General features: G+C 54.2%; 1 protein-coding gene across 1 annotated transcript in view; it reads left to right on the forward strand.

Moving 5' to 3' along the window:
* PCGF3 (polycomb group ring finger 3) overlaps positions 1–16,993 on the forward strand; it is a 61,255-nt gene that overhangs the window by 24,953 nt on the left and 19,309 nt on the right. Inside the window, 6 exon segments of the mRNA XM_055245980.2 lie at positions 633–743; positions 1,878–1,995; positions 3,125–3,221; positions 5,570–5,625; positions 12,237–12,347; positions 13,387–13,475. Of these exon segments, the coding sequence (XP_055101955.1) occupies positions 633–743; positions 1,878–1,995; positions 3,125–3,221; positions 5,570–5,625; positions 12,237–12,347; positions 13,387–13,475 (582 nt within the window).

Here is a 16,993-nt window from a genome sequence, read left to right on the forward strand (position 1 = left end):
CTTCTCCTCCCCAGTGGGCGTGGTCCTCAGAGGTACAGGGTGGGGCTCTCCCTCCCCTCCCGGGTGGGAGTGGTCCTCAGAGGTACGGGGTGGGTCTCCCCCTCCCATCCTGGGTGGGCGTGGTCCTCAGAGCTACAGGGTGGGGCTCCCCCTCCCCTCCCCTCCCTGGTGGGCGTGGTCCTCAGAGGTACAGAGTGGGGCTCCTCCTCCCCTCCCTGGTAGGCGTGGTCCTCAGAGGCGTAGGGTGAGCCTCCCCCTCCCCTCCCGAGTGGGCATGGTCCTCAGGGGTGTAGGGCAGGGCTCCCCCTCCCCTCCCTGGTGGGTGTGGTCCTCAGGGGCATAGGGTGAGCCTCCCCCTCCCCTCCCCAGTGGGCGTGGTCCTCAGGTACGGGGCGGGGGGCTCTCCTTCCCCTCCCTGGTGGGAGTGGTCTTCAGGGGCACAGGGTGGTGCTCCCCCTCCCCTCCCGGGTGAGCGTGGTCCTCAGGGCGCGAGGCGGGACGGGGCGGGGCGGGGGTCCCCTTCCCCTTCCCTCCCCTCCCCTGCCCTGCCCTCCCCTGCCCTGCCCTGTCCTGCCCTGCCCTGCCCTGCCCTGCCCTGCCCTGCCCTGCCCTCCCTCTCCCTTTTTGGGCAGGCTCCCGTGTCCTCAGTACGCATCAGGTCTCCCGAATCTCACAGCCCCACAGGGAGGAGGAGGGGAGGATTTGACTTTGGAAGTCTCTGTGACCAGATGAGGACCCTAGGTGTGAAGGTGGTGGCAGAGTGGTCGGGGACAGGACTCACCCGCAAACATGTGGCCCCTGGATGAGCCCAGCTCTCAGCTGCTTCGTGGGACGGCAGCTGGACGCCCAGGCCCGCGCCTGCAGCAGGCAATGTGGGGCTCAGCAGAGAGCTCCAGGCTGGGCCTCTTGGTGGCGGTGATGACAGAAGTGGTGTCACGCATGCAGCAGTTTGGGTTGGCAGCTTTCCGTCCCCACTGAGGGAAACTCGTTCCTGCTGCTCCCCTGGTGAAAGGTGTGGGGAGCGAACTCCTAGTAGTGGGGTGCACCCTGGCCACCCCGAGTCCCCGCCAGCCTCCACACGCGGAGCGGCCCTGCTCTCTTGCCTCAAGCACAGAAGCAAATCACCAGGCTCTGCTGGCCGTCGTGCGGTGACATCGGGGGTCACCTCCCTGAAGGCGCAGGTCTGGTGGGCTAGCAGAGCGGCTGCGGCAGCTCTCAAGGCAAGGCCTCTGCCAGCCACTGTGGCCTGGCATTGTGCCCACCCCGTGAGGGTAGGGTGGGGCCTCTGCCGCGTGCTGCCTCCGCCGCTGCCCCGTGCTCCCTCAGGCTCTGGGAGACACAGCCTCAGGAGACACCGTGGAAGCTGCGCCGGCCCGGAAGTGAATGGGGAGGCGGGGGTATGAGCACACAGCCCAGACTCTAAACTGGGCCCAAGGGACGCGCTGTGAGCCGCAGAGGGTCCAGGTGCCCAGAGCCTGCCCATCCTCATCCCATCCGGCAGCTCTGCCTTCGCGGGCTCGTCCTGCTCCCTCCGCTTTCACAGAAGACAGACGGCCCGGGGATCCTGCCTCTCTGCAGCTTTACGGACCCTCCTCAGTCCTCACTGCGGGAGGAGAGGGGGGGGTGTTGGGCACAGAGAGAAGCCAGTGCTGGGGGAGCCGGGGGCTTTTGAAAAGGTGGGCTTGTCCCAGTGCACGCAGACACTGGATTGCTGACCGTGCCCTGCACATGGGAGCCTGGGAGCCCGTGAGCCCAAGAGGCTCCTGCCGCCCAGGCCTCGGGGCCTGAGCTGTTCTCCCTGGGGGCGGCCGTCAGAGCTCAGCCAAGGATGAAAGGCATGGAAGAGTTTCAGATGTTAATCGCGTTTTCTCTTGCAGAAGCCAAAGATGTTGACCAGGAAGATCAAGCTGTGGGACATCAACGCCCACATCACCTGCCGCCTGTGCAGCGGGTACCTCATTGACGCCACCACGGTGACCGAGTGTCTGCACACCTGTACGTGTCCCGCCCGCACCACCCAGGGAGGGCGCGCCCTTCCCAGCTCTGTGCTCTTCAGAACCTTGGCTTTTGTGTTACCACACGCTTTTAGCTCAAGCCCAGACAAAAGCAGGACCCAGGACCGGGGCAGAGACGATCTTGAAGATAAGTCAGAAAAGACATTTCACACTAAAGGTCCTGTGGGTGGTTTCAGAGCAGATGAGGCCTCACTTAGGAGAGCGACACACAGGAGAGACCCCACGTTCCTCCCGCCGAGCAGCAAGGCCAGTAGCCGCTGTAACACAGCGCTCACTGCCGGCAGTTTCCAGATCTCTAAAGGAGTTCCTTAAATCCTTCGAAGGGGAACCTGCCAGTGTGTTCCTCACCCTTGATGTGCGTCCTCACACCTGATGAGTCTGTGCTTTGGTGTTAGAGGACTCACGACTGGGGCTGGACCTGAGTGTTTCTCTAAGTGTGGCTACAGCTGACGGGCAGGTGCCATCCGTCAGGCTGAGGCTCGGCTCTTACGCTAACATGAGGCCCCATGGCTGGTGGCCCTGCTGGTATGAACAACCACTGTGTGCGTCTCTTGATGGCTGAGGAGCATTTTGTTTAAACAGGATCTTTAAAATGAAGTGTACACTTAGAACACAAGTGGTGCTTGTGTATTTCTCACTTTAGAAAATAAAATATTTGCCAATTTGATAGAATTTTGACTTTAATCGTATTTTTAGATATTGGTTAGCATATTTTATGTTAGGTTATTTTCATTTGATTTTATCTAGTTGTACGTATAAGACACTGTCATCTTTTAGGACAAAGTGTTGTAAAATTCTCTGTTTTAGTCCATGTTCTGATGACCCACAGCTCTCTCACCTTTGAGCATCATATAAGTTTTTCTTCCCACTTAATTCCTAACCCTGCCTCTTTGAGGAGGCCCATTGACGGGGCAGTTAAAACCGTCTCATTGCTTCTGAGACCAGAATGGCAAGATGTTTCCTTTCAGAAGCCAAGAGCCACAAGGAGGACAGCAGTGAGCATCTGCACAAAAATGAGCTCAGAGATGCCCATGTTCAGTGGAGCACACGGGTGGGGTGGGCGCCCTGGCTCTAGACTCTCTCCTAACACACCTGTGCTTTGATGACAGTCTGCAGGAGCTGCCTGGTGAAGTACCTGGAGGAGAACAACACCTGCCCCACCTGCAGGATCGTGATCCACCAGAGCCACCCCCTGCAGTACATCGGGTGAGTGCGGGCCTTCCCAGGCCACAGTACGTGGGGTGAGTGCCCCAGGCGTCTCTGTGAGTGTGGGTGTTCCCAGGCCACAGTACGTGGGGTGAGTGCCCCTGGGCGTCTCTGTGAGTGTGGGTGTTTCCAGGCCACAGTACGTGGGGTGAGTGCCCCCGGGTGTGTCTGTGAGTGTGGGTGTTCTCAGGCCATAGCGCTGTACCCCCATCCTGCCTTGGCAGCAGCCTCTCCTGACCAAGGGCATGCCAGGAGCTGCACACGAAGAACCTGGGTCCAGCGCTCACCAGGCCATCTTGCCAGGCCTGCCCAGGCTGTGCCTGCAGATACATTTCCATCAATACTTAGGTAGGCTGGGCTCAGTGGCTCATGCCTGTAATCCCAGCACTTTGGGAGGCCGAGGCAGGCGGATCACCTGAGGTCAGGAGTTTGAGACCAGCCTGACCAACATGGAGAAGCCCCATCTCTACTAAAAGTACAAAATTAGCCGGGTATGGTGGTGCATGCCTGTAATCCCAGCTACTTGGGAGGCTGAGGCAGGAGAATCGCTTGAACCCAGGAGGCCGAGGTTGCAGTAAGTGGAGATTGCGCCATTGTACTCCCGACAGAGCGAGACTCTGTCTCAAAAAAAAAAAAAAAAAAAAAAATTATTAGTCAAGTTAAATTGTTGGAGAGCCCTCAAGACCAAGTTGAATCTCATGAGTTTTACACAGAATTTGCTGAAGTTAAATTTGATGTGAGCTGGCCCTTGGATACACCTTTCACCTTTCTGCCATGGAGCAGGTGGTCCTGGGGCCCTGGCCCTGCTGCCTCTGACACATGGCCGAGGTCTTTCTCCCTGTGCTGTGCTCTTCTGTCCAGGGTCACAGAGAGCCTGGACTCACCCCTGGGCCAGCTACCATTTCTGGAGAAGGCAACTCTTGCCTGGGCGTCAGCAGGAGGCCAAGGGGCCAGCCAGGTGGAGTGTGTGGTTCTCACAAAGATTTGGGAGGTCGTTCAGATTTGGGGGGTTGCTCCAAAGGAAGGGAAGTGCTCCCTGTACCACAAGAGGGTAGTAGAGATAATTCTGAAGACACATTTTGAAGGAGGAAAGGCAGATGTGTTTGTTTTTCCGTTTTTTATTATTATTATTTTTAAATTTTATTTATTTTTCTTGAGATGGAGTCTTGCTCTGTCGCCAGGCTGGAGTACAATAGCGCCATCTCAGCTCACCGCAACCTCCGCCTTCTGGGTTCAAGGGATTCTCCTGCCTCAGCCTCCCGAGTAGCTGGAATTACAGGCACCTGCCACCACGCCCGGCTAATTTTTGTATTTTTAGTAGAGATAGGGTTTCACCATGTTGGCCAGGCTGGTTTCGAACTCCTGACCTCAGGTCATCTGCCCTCCTCGGTCTCCCAAAATGCTAGGATTACAGGTGTGAGCCACCACACCCGGCCCTTACAGACTTTTATTTACGTTATTTGGAAACATTCTAGAAAAGCCTCTGTTCAGTGGAAATCCCACAAAGACCAGGAGACCCCAGGAAGCACTTGGTGGGAGGGGCGGGGACGGTGTCCCCTGAGCGCGCAGGATGCTGGGAACCCGGGGTGTCCGCGGGGACGGTGTCCCCTGAGCGCGCGGGACGCGGGGAACCCGGGGTGTCCGCGGGGATGGTGTCCCCTGAGTGTGCGGGATGCGGGGAACCCGGGGTGTCCACGGGGTCGGTGTCCCCTGAGCGCGCGGGACGCGGGGAACCTGGGGTGTCCGGCAGACAGAAGCACGGGTTCCCAGAATAACCTTATCTGTCATTAGGCCGGGCGCAGTGGCTCATGCCTGTAATCCCAGCACTTTGGGAGGCCGAGGCAGGTGGATCACGAGGTCAGGAGATCAAGACCATCCTGGCTAACACTCTGAAACCCTGTCTCTACTAAAAATACAAAAAAACTAAATTAGCCAGGCATGGTGGCGGGCACCTGTAGTCCCAGCTACTTGGAGGCTAAGGCGGGAGAATGGCGTGAACCTGGGAGGCGGAGCTTGCAGTGAGCCAAGGTTGCGCCACTGCACTCCAGCCTGGGCGACACAGCGACGCTCCGTCTTAAAAAAAAAAAAAAAAAAAAAGAAATCTTAAACCTTATCTGTCATTATTTGAAATGTTTATAAGCAGCCAGAGCCCAAATTAAATGATGCATTAATTCAACTCATACATAGCTTTTGGTGACACAAACATTTTTTCATTTGTAAACTGGGAGTAAAATTCCAACAAAGCTCCAGACTGGTGATTCTGAACTTTGATATTGTTAAATGGAAAACGTACAGGAATTATAGAATTAACATTTCTAGCTAACTCCACCTTTCTGTTCTTTTGCCAGTCATGACAGAACCATGCAAGATATTGTTTACAAATTGGTACCAGGCCTCCAAGAAGGTGAGTGTCCGACTGTCTCGCTGATCCCTGAGGTCCCAGCCCGGCCTCTGCAGCCCCTGCTCTCCTGGAAGTTTGGTTCTCGGATGGGAGGCCCCTTTCCTTTTGGCTGAATCACCGTCATCTCATCCCTGCTCTCAGCCCATCTTCATCTCCTTGGCTGGTCTCTTCTTTTGTCTGTCTAAGATGCGTAGACATCTTTCTACCCCTTCTCTGTATTCATTCAGCAAGTATGGATCGCATGTTTAGTGCGTGGGACCCCCAGGGGTCAACGCAGCTCCTGCCCCTCCTGGGACCCTGCCTTCTTCCTGGGTCCCACCTCCTGTCCCAGGCCTGCCTCCCCCCATCCCACAGCGCCAGCCTCCCCATAACAGAGGAACAGCACGTTGGCAGAGTGGGTAGCTAGTGTTTCTAGAAAAACTTCACCATAAAGTCAAATTTCATTTAGAATTAAAAGAAATACCAAGTAGTACAAATACCCTGAAAGTGGAAATCGGTTGCTTGGGGATTGCTCAGCAGAAAGCTCCCCGGCTCCCGACACTCACGGTGGTGGTGGCCCTCCGCTGGCGACCGGCAAGGAGGCCAAGGAGGGGCCAGATCAGCGCCAGGTGGGTTGTCCTGGCATTCTGCTCATCAGACCTTTCAAAGGCAGATAGAGAAGCTGAGAATTCACTTGGGCTGGTTCTCACTGTATCTCAGAAGAGGGTTGGAATTCAAAACACGGCTGAATATGCCAGATCCGTAGAAACCGTATCTCGCCTTTAATAATGCGTGATCCAGAGAATCATACTGTTGGAGGCTTCTTTCCCTACTCACAGAGTTCATTCATGCAGGAAGAATTTAGATTTCCTGAGTGAACGTAGATAGAAACAATTAGTCTTTTAATATCTGAAAGTTTTTTAGTCCTGGGAAAAGGCGGAGGATACATTTGAGTTAAATGCTGACACCTTAAGAAAGGTTTAGGCCGGACGCGGTGGCTCACGCCTGTAATCCCAGTACTTTGGGAGGCCGAGGCGGGCGGATCACGAGGTCAGGAGATCAAGACCATCCTGGCGCACATGGTGAAACCCCGTCTCTACTAAAAATACAAAAAATTAGCCGGGCGTGGTGGCGGGCGCCTGTAGTCCCAGCTACTCAGGAGGCTGAGGCAGGAGAATGGCGTGAACCCGGGAGGCGAAGCTTGCAGCTCACACCACTGCACTCCAGCCTGGGCAACAGAGCAAGACTCCATCTCAAAAAAAAAAAAAAAAGAAACTTTTGCACCGAGTGTTTCAGACGTGTAGCAGTGGGCGGGATCACGGCGGGACCACAAGTTTTGTGACCCCCGCCAGTGCTGACACTTTAAGAAACGTTTGTGGCCAGGTGCAGTGGCTCACACCTGTAATCCCAGCACTTTGGGAGGCTGAGGCAGGTGGATCATCAGGTCAAGGGTTTGAGACCAGCCGGACCAATGTAGTGAAACCCTGTCTCTACTAAAAATACAAAAAAAAAAAAAATTAGGCATGGTGGTGGGTGCCTGTAATCCCCGCTACTCAGGAGGCTGAGGCAGGAGAATCACTTGAATCCGGGAGACAGAGGTTGCAGTGAGCTGAGATCACGCCACTGCACTCCAGGCTGGGCGACAGAGCAAGACTCCGTCTCAAAAAAAAAAAAAAAAAAAAGAAGTTTGCACTGGAGCGTTTCAAACGCGTAGCAGTGGGCGGGATCGGGGCAGGAACCTCGAGTTTTGTGACCCCCACCCCCTGCCAGCAGTTTCCAGGCAGGCGTGGCCGGCCTTGCTGCACGTGCTGCTCCCTCAGCCTCACCCCGTGGCCTTTGATCTGTAAAGGCTGCAGTACGTATCCCCGAAAGATAAGGGTTCTTCTTTTTTTTTTTTTTTTTTTTAAGAACTCCAGCCCAGGCTGGAGTGCAGTGGCGCGATCTCGGCTCACTGCAAGCTCCGCCTCCCAGGTTCACGCCATTCTCCTGCCTCAGCCTCCCGAGTAGCTGGGACTACAGACGCCCGCCACCACGCCCGGCTAATTTTTTTTTTGTATTTTTAGTAGAGACGGGGTTTCACCGTGGTCTTGATCTCCTGACCTAGTGATCCACCCGCCTCAGCTTCCCAAAGTGCTGGGATTACAGGCATGAGCCACTGTGCCCGGCCAAGGGTTCTTCTTAAAGCTCATAACCACAATACCTTGATAACGTTTGGGAAAATAGTGGAGATTCCTTAATACCAAGTAGCCACTCAACGCTGACATTTCTAGTTGTCTCATAAATGCTGTGCTTTTTGGTTGTTGTTTATTTATTTATTTATTTATTTATTTTGAGACCTGGTCTCTGCTGCCCAGGCTGGAGTGCAGTGGTGCTATCACAGCTCACTGTAGCCTCAACCTCCCGGGCTCCAGTGATTCTCCCACCTCAGCCTGCCGGGTAGCTGGAACTACATGCAAGCACCTCCATGCCTGGCTAATTTTTTGTAGGGATAGGGTTTTGCTGTGTTGCCCAGGCTGGTCTTGAACTCCTGGGCTCAAGCAGTCCTCCTGCCTTGGCCTCCCAAAGTGCTGGGATTACAGGTGTGAGCCCCTACACCCAGCCTGTTTTTGTTTATTCCAATCAGGATCCAGAGAATGCCACTGACTCATGGGCCTCCTTCTGGTTCCCTCCTGCCTCTGCCTTCCCATTGTCCTGGGTTGTCCTGCGGCAGTGGACCTGGGTCACGTTCCAGCCGTGTTTTTGGCAAGCCCGCTTCTGGGTGTCCATCAGGGCAGGTGTTGTCCACGTGCTGAACCAGGGTGGCACTGAGATCTGCATGCCACCTCTGTTCCATCTCTCGTCTTCGCGTGTTAGTTGAGTGTGTGTCCAGCCTGGAACAAGTTGTATGTTCTCGTCCACCTCAGCACGCTCTTGTCCGGTGTGGACGCTGCGAACTCCACTCTACATTGAAGAAGTCGAGAGTCTAGAGGTTCCGGAGTGCTCTAGATTGACACCCCCAGGGCACGGTGGCCCCGAGCTGTCTCCCTGACGAGCTCCTGTCTCTGGCCACCATATTTTCCGTTGAGTCAATATTCTTTTTGTTGTTGTTTGTCAAGCTTTCAGTCATTTGTGGCTCTTCAGCAGGAGTCTAACTTTAAAACTATTAGCAGTGTAACTGTTTTCTTGATGGAGGCTACTTGCAATTTATTTAGTTTTATCTGTGGTGCAGACAATTGCAAACCTGATTTCTCCGACCAGAGGCCTCTTCCTGAAACGCGCGTTAGCTGCAAGGATGCAGTGGTGAGGCGAGGCGTCAGCCCTCGAGGGTCCAGGTGCCTGTTTTGGAGGAGATGCCAACAGGGTCCTGCCCCTCCCACCTGGGCTCATGGCAGGCCCTCCACGCTGTCCCTGCACCCCCACTTGGCGGGGGCTTGCTGGAAGAGAGTTCCCTGCTAGATCAGAGGTGGGGTTAGGTTTTTAGTGGTTTGTTGTTTTTGTTTTTATAAATTTTTTTAGAAACCTGTCTTCATAGAGGCAACATGTTTAAGACATTTATCAAAGTGTCCATTCTCAGTCTCTGCCCACTCTGGGCTCTTTCACTCGGTGGGCGTGTCGTGGTCTTTGGTGTGCCAGGCTCCTCTCTGTTCCTGGTGAGGGCCGTGGGGCTCACGTGCTCACCAGTCCTCTTTCCACAGATCCTGAACATGCCTGTCACCTCTTGCTTTAGAAACGTAGGGGCCAGACACAGTGTCTCATGCCTGTAACCCTAGCACTGTGGGAGGCCGAGGCAAGAGGATCCCATGAGCTAAGAATGTTTCTTTACATTTTTAAATAGTTGGAAAAAATCAAAAGCATCGTATTTTATGACGTGGTAATTTAAGAATTGAAATTTCATGGTGCGTAGCCTGGTTGGAACTGGCCCCACTGGCTCAGCTGTGGTCGCCTTCACCCGTAAGCCCATCTGTGGTGCAGCTGAGTGTGCGCCAGGCATGTGCTGCCTGCCTGCCGGTGGCTTTGAGCAGCCCTCTGCACCGTGGCTGGAACTCATCGTCACTGCGTGGGGACGTTCTCATGACCACTGCACGGCCTTCACGTCAGAACAAGGAAAGGAGAAAAGGGGACTTCCAGGGCTGCGCTTCGAAGCCACAGTGAACTCTGGATTATTTTGTTGTTGAACTGTCATTGTTGATGGCAAAGCACTGACTTTCTCATCCGTGATACTGTAGCTACGCTGAGAGCAAACAGCCGACGATGGAGTCACCAACCCAACACCAGCAATATCCCCACTCACAGGAAAGCAGTATTTAGACACCAGCAATGTTCCCCATTCACAGGAAAGCAGTATTTAAAAAATGCTGAAAATTTAAAATGGAATGTCTCATCACAGCAGAATTTCTTCTCAGAAGTGAAAATGAAGATACGGCTATAGTCAGAGTAAGCTTCTGATTGGCTGATTCGTTAGCCTTAGTGCCAACAGTGAGCCCATCAGATCAGGCTGGACTGCCGCAGCTCGAGAGCCATGTCCGGAGACAGTGAGCTCTTATTTATTTATTTATTTATTTATCCAATATTTTTGAGATGGAGTTCCGCTCTTGTTGCCCAGGCTGAGTGCAGTGGCACAATCTCAGCTCACTGCAACCTCCACCTCCCAGGTTCACACAGGTCTCCTGTCTCAGCCTCCTGAGTAGCTGGGATGACAGGCGTGAGCCACCACGCCCGGCTAATTTTTTTGTATTTTAGTAGACATGGGGTTTCACCATGTCGGCCAGGCTGGTCTTGAACTCCTGACCTCAGGTGATCCACCCACCTCGGCCTCCCACAGTGCCGGGATTACAGGTGTGAGCCACTGCGCCCAGCCCCAATAAATGTTTCAGTGCCTGTATACACCTGGCACTGAGTGCTATTATTTTTAATCCTTCTTTATTCTTATAGGTGAAAATTAAGTGGGAATTAAAGCCAAGGGTCTGAAGCTGAGTTGCTTTCCACTGTGTCCATGGAGCTCTCTCCTTTGCAGGGACCTATGTGGCCTTTCTGTCATTCCCATCACGGCTCTTCTGCAGACTGATGGGAACAGCCTCCTGCTGTCAGCCTCCGTCTTCCAGGCCTCCATTCTGGCTGCTGGGATGTGATTATTTAAGGGAAACATTTTCTTTCAAGCTGCTCTCAGATTCTCCAGGCTAATCTTTGAGCATTTCCCTTGTGAGGCTCCAGCACTCCATCTGCCCGCGGCCGGCCCCACCTATCCCCTTGGCTCTCGGGGTCCCCTCCTCTCTCTCTGCCCAGGCTCTCGGGGTCCCCTCCTCTCTCTAGCCGGGCTCTCGGGGTCCCTCCTCTTTCTCTGTGTCCAGGCTCTCGGGGTCCCCTCCTCTCTCTCTGCCCAGGCTCTCGGGGTCCCCTCCTCTCTCTAGCCGGGCTCTCGGGGTCCCCTCCTCTCTCTGCCCAGGCTCTCGGGGCATCCTCCTCTGTGTCCAAGCTCGTTGCCTCAGGTGGGCATTGGTCCCTGCACGGTTGGTGTTTGTGAGGCAGCTGTGTAGGTTGGGATATGTCCAGAGCGTTTGCCTGGCCTGGCCGTGCTCATGGGATGTAGGGAGGACAAACGTGGATAAGAAGCTTGGTGAAGAATTCCTTGGTCACGTAACACATACGTAACTTTTCAGAGTGATGTCTGGGTTGCGGTTTGAGCAGCTTTGTTCTAACCTTTCTTTGCTGCCTACTGTGTGTTCCTAAGCAGTGACCCACGTTGTCCACTGTGTCGCCTGGGTGTGAACTTATTAAGGTCACACTTAGGGGGCCTTTGCCGAGAGTCCGTTTGCTTTTCCCTGGAACCTGCAAGGTTCTGGCCTGCTCTTGCTGGCCATCCCTGGAGGGTCAGGCCTCCTCTGGTCCGGCCAGAGGTGACCCAATGGCAGGTGTGGGTGAGGATGCTGCGGCCCCTCTGCAGCCCGGCAGTCTCCTCCCTGGAATTTGTGCCTGTGGCTGTGGCCACAGACAGCAGGGGGCGCTCTTAACCCACTGCCAGGCGACATGGCGCCAGAGCCCATAGCTGTGAGCAGCTCTCCTGCAGGCTGTGGACTCAGGCACCCGGGACGCATGGTCCCCGGGGCTCTCGGGCCCTCGAGGGCTCTCTTGGGGTTCCTCAATGGTGGCCTTGGGCGCCTGTGAGCCGGCAGGATCTGCCACTGCGCAGGAGCGTGGGGGGAGCCCAGTGGCAGGTTCATCTCTGAGCTGTGGGCGTCCAGGCAGTCCACTGGCTCCATGAGGTCAGCGGTGTCTGACGTGGCACCGATGTGGCCGCAGTGTTTATCAAGCTCCCGGTGGTGGTTGGTTCTGTGCCATTGGACGCTCATAGGCAGTGGCTGAGGTGGGGATGGCAGTCCCGCACCTGGGCTTCCTTGGCCTTGTGCCTATCCTAGGCCTGGAGCAGCCGGCCTGCGACTCAGCCTCCCACGTGGGCTGGTGGGGCAGGTGCCCGGGGGGTGCGCTTCCCGCTGTGCTGAGCCCCCAAAACATCTCAGTCTTAATTTGCTGCTTTCTTATTAAGAAACTTCAAACTTCATAATGCAAATCCCTAATTTTCTTTACGTGATGTTTATGAACAGAGGTTTAATATAACCCACTGCCTGTGAGATGAAAGACTGTGTGTTGGTTTTCCGTAGCGGAAATGAGAAAGCAGAGGGAGTTCTATCACAAACTGGGCATGGAGGTGCCGGGAGACATCAAGGGGGAGACCTGCTCTGCGAAACAGCACTTAGATTCCCATCGGAATGGTGAGTGCCCTGCGTGCCCATCCAGAAGCCCCAGGAAGCCCCTGCACGAGGCCTTTTCTTAAAGAGCCGGCGCTGTCTGCCAGGCCCTCCCACACGTGCTCACGGGAGAAAGTGAGGGAACCCGAGGGTGTGGGGAGGTTAGGGTTCGAGGTGTTCCTCCTCACTCCTGGTACCAGTGGGAATGTGGACAGATGGGAGAAGTGAGGGTCCTGGAGGGGTGAGGCCAGCAGGGGAGAGCAGGAGGGCCCCCCCCGAGAGTGCCTGGGGGGCAGAGGTCAGGGGTTGGAGGGCCTGTGGAAAAAGTAGTGGAAGGTGAACTTCCTGAGACTTAACCTGGCTTGCTTTACTGTAAAATGGCAAAGTAATGGTTTGGTTTCTGTGTAAAGGGAATGGTATGTTCAAATCTGACCGTATCACAACAAACGTTCATGTCTTGAGGACATTTTATTTTCCTAATGGACCACACAAACTCTTAAGAAATGTTTAGGCTCCTCTGTGCGTCTGTGACAGTTGGAGGGATGAGAGGGGCCTGGCTCTGTCACTCCCACGGCTTTGCGGGTCCCAGGAAGCACAGCCATGAGGGGCGGTTAGGAAGCGTGTCTGGGAACCAAGCAGTCCTGTCAGAACCGTTTTACCTGAGAGGAAGTTTTCATTTTGAAAGCAGTGTTAGAACAGTGTATTTCTAGGAGAAGGCTTTCAGATTGAGGGGCTGATGTGGTCAGCACTGAGCAGCTCTGGGCGGGCCTGGCCGTGTGGCCGATGCTGAGCGTGTCTGTGTCCCACACTGGCTCCGGCTGCCCCGTCTCTGTCTCCTGTGCTCCCCACGCCTGCACCCACAGGCCCATACGCCCGTTCCGCATCCTGGGGAGACCCCTGCAGATGCTTTGCAGTCGGCTTTCCTTTGACTCTTACTCTGCTCCGGGGGTCCAGAGTCTCTTAATGGAGTGAATTTTTGATGGCATTTGGAGTACAGTGTAGTTTTTAAAATGGCTTCACAGTTTGGATTTCATGGTGCGCTGTGTTCTGTTTGTGCTAAAAGGTGAAACCAAAGCAGATGACAGTTCAAACAAAGAGGCCGCGGAGGAGAAGCCGGAGGAGGACAACGATTACCACCGCAGCGACGAGCAGGTGGGCGGGGCCCGGGGGTCGCTGCAGTGTTAGTGCTCCCCCCCCCAGGGGCCTGAGCAGGTGGGCGGGGCCCCGGGACTTCCGGATGCTCCTGTATTTGGGGCCCTGAGCAGGTGGGCGGGGCCCCGGCCGTCGCTGCAGTGTTAGTGCTCCCCAGGGGCCTGAGCAGGTGGGCGGGGCCCCGGGACTTCCGGACGCTCCTGTATTTGGAACCCTGAGCAGGTGGGCGGGGCCCGGGGACTTCCGGACACTCCTGTATTTGGAACCCTGAGCAGGTGGGCGGGGCCCCGGGGCTTCTGTAATAGTGCTGCCCCGTAGGGAGCCTGAGCAGGTGGGCGGGGCCCCAGGTCTCCGGGAGGCTCCTGTATTGGTGCTCCTGTATTGGTGCTCCTGTAATAGTGCAGTGCTGGGAGCACGGAGGGAGGGCTCACACCAGAAACCTTCCCTCCGGATGAAGGGAAGCATTGACGCCCAGCACCCAAGGGCTGCTGTTTTCTTCCCCCCGACTTCATTTTTCTTTTTTTTTTTAATTACCAGAGGAACACGTGCTTGGGGTAAAGCATGGCAGATATAAAACATGGCAGGTCAGCGGCCCGCTCTGGCCTCAGCTCCATGGCCCGAGTTTTGTGCCTTTTCCTCCGGGCGTGTCTTTGTGCTCTGTGAATGTTATGTGAAAGAAAGCAAAGCCTGGCAGTGTGTTGAAAGTGAGAGTGAATGTTGAGGGCCATTTACTGTATTACCAGATGAAGACAGAAAAACTACACGGTCACAGAGATGCAGTAAAATAATTTGATGAAATTCCATACCCACGTCTAGAGAACTTTTTTTTTTTTTTTGAGGTGGAGTTTTGCTCTTGTCTGCCAGGCTGGAGTGCAGTGGTGCCATCTCGGCTCACTCAGCCTCTGCCTCCTGGGTTCAAGCGATTCTCCTGCCTCAGCCTCCTGAGTAGCTGGGACTACAGGCACCTGCCACCACGCCTGGCTAACTTTTGTATTTTTAGTAGTTACAGGGTTTCACCACGTTGGCCAGGCTGGTCTCGAACTTCTGGCCCGCCTCAGCCTCCCAAAGTGCTGGGATTACAGGCGTGAGCTACCACGCCCAGCCAAGTAATGGAACCTTAACTTTTTAGTTTACACTTATGCGTCGTTTAAAAGGTTCAGTGAGCATTAGAGAAATAGACACATGTGTGTCCAACGTGGGATGTGATGGCGTTGCCTTTTGGGTCAGTAGAGAACAGCGGCCGGTTCAGAGAAGGGGTCCGGAGGAACAGGAAGAGAGGAAATCACCTTCTTCTTTCATGACCCCGGTTTCACTGCCATGCTTGGTTTCTGATGTTGAAGTGCCTGATGCTTCCTCTGTTGGTGGCGTGGAGGCTCTCCTGGAATCACACTGTTCTCTCTCTGGCATTGGTCTCGTCTGCGTGGAGGCCCCGGGTCTTTCCTGGTTGCCTTTGTTAGTTACTTGTCCTTAGAACAGTTCCCCATTGGTGAGGAACCCCTGGGATCTCGTGGAAATTCGGTTTTGGGGTCTGCTGGGTGGGCTGGTGTTCCAGAGGGGTGCAGGCTGCTGCTCCCCTTCCTCTGGTGTGGTTTTCCATGGATCGATGTAAAGCTGTGTGTGGTGTCCTCCTCCAGTTTAGTCTCTTGTTTTGCAGTTTCAAGTTTATATCAGTGTTTACTTGTACTAATATTTACCTTTTCTTTTGATCCTTGACGTGCTAAAGATATATTTGTTGCTTTCAAAAGAGCCAATTTTTTTTAATTGATCAAATACTGAATTTTCTTTTTTTCTTTTTTGAGATGAAGTTTTGCTCTTGTTGCCCAGGCTGGAGTGCAATGGCACAATCTCGGCTCACTGCAACCTCTGCCTCCCGTGCTCAAGCGCTTCTCCTGCCTCAGCCCCCCGAGTAGCTGAGATTACAGGCATGCGCCACCACGCCTGGCTAATTTTGTATTTTTAGTAGAGACGGGGTTTCTCCATGTTGCTCAGGCTGATCTTGAACTCCCGACCTCAGGTGATCTGCCCACTTCAGCCTCCCAGAGTTCTAGAATTACAGGCATGAGCCACCGTGCCCTGCTGAATTTTTTTTTTTTTTTTTTGAGACAGTCTCACTTTGTTGCCAGGCTAGAGTGCGGTGGCGCAATCTTGGCTCGCTGCAACCTCTGCCTCCTGGGTTCAAGTGATTCTCCTGCTTCAGCCTTCCAAGTAGCTGGGATTACAGGCATGCCCCACCACTCCCGGCTAATTTTTATATTTTTAGTAGAGATGGGGTTTCACCATGTTGGCCAGGCTGGTCTTGAACTCCTGACCTCACGAACTCCTTGAACTCCTGAACTGCACCTGCTTCGGCCTCCCAAAGTGCTGGGATTACAGGCGTGAGCCACTGCGCCCAGCCTTGCTGAATTTTCTTAAAACATTTTTTTTTTTCCTGACATCTTGAGTTAAAAGTTTTTTGCTGTTCTTTGAGATGGGATCTGGCTCTCTCACCGAGCCTGCAGTGCAATGGTGCAATCACAGCTCCCTGCACCCTCCGCCTCCTGGGGTCCTGCCCAAGCCTCCAGAGTAGCAGACACTGTTGGCACATCACACCAGTTAACTTTTTAAATTTTTTGTAGAGATGGAGTCTTGCTGTGTTGCCTAGGCCGGTCTGAACTCCTGGGCTCAAGCAGCCCACCTGCCTCAGTCTCCCAAAGTGCCAGGATTCCAGGCATGAGCCCGTGCGCCCGCCCAGTCTTTTTGTAAGCGCATTGCCGGCTATGTGTCCTGTGTGCTCCTGGCTGCTCCCTGCAGACTTTGATTAGTAATATTTTCACCGGCATTCATTTCTAAAGAAGCTGTAATTTCATCAGAGTTCCTTTTTAATCGAGAAGTTTGTTCGGAAATACTTGAGTAACGTGGCCTTTTTGGGCTCCATCCACCCCCCTTCTAGTCTCCTTCCCGAGTGGTCAGGAGTGTTGTCTGCGCGGATCTCTGCCTTGGGGGATTGAGATCTTTCTTGTTCACTTGGGTGCAGATTTTCCAGGGGTCCTGGGGTGATTTTGCTTTGGCTGAGTTTGCTGGTTGGTGTGGCGGGTAAACAAGCAGACCCGGGGGCCAGTTGCCCACGTCCTACTGTGCCTTTAGCCAGGGCGTGGCCTTCACAAGTGACCTACCTCTGCTTCAGTTTCTCTGTCTGTGGCGTGAGGTGGTGATGAGATTGCCTCGAGGTTTTTATGAAGATTAAATGGTTTCCTATTTGTGAGGCACCTTGAGGTGTTAAGTTGAATGAATGAGAAGCAAGCAGGCAGCCTGGGAGATTGTGAACTCCAACATTCAAGTCTGGCCGTTTTTCTTGTTGATTCTTGTTTTCTCTGTTGCATGAATGAGAAGCAAGCAGGCAGCCTGGGAGATTGTGAACTCCAACATTCAAGTCTGGCCGTTTTTCTTGTTGATTCTTGTTTTCTCTGTTGCTCTATAACCTCGCAGTGGTGCTTAGGAGCCGTGCTGCTGGGTGTGCAGGCTGATGGTTCTTTTTTTTT

This window comes from Symphalangus syndactylus, chromosome 16 (genome assembly GCF_028878055.3).
Source record: "Symphalangus syndactylus isolate Jambi chromosome 16, NHGRI_mSymSyn1-v2.1_pri, whole genome shotgun sequence".
NCBI classification, from domain to species: domain Eukaryota; kingdom Metazoa; phylum Chordata; class Mammalia; order Primates; family Hylobatidae; genus Symphalangus; species Symphalangus syndactylus.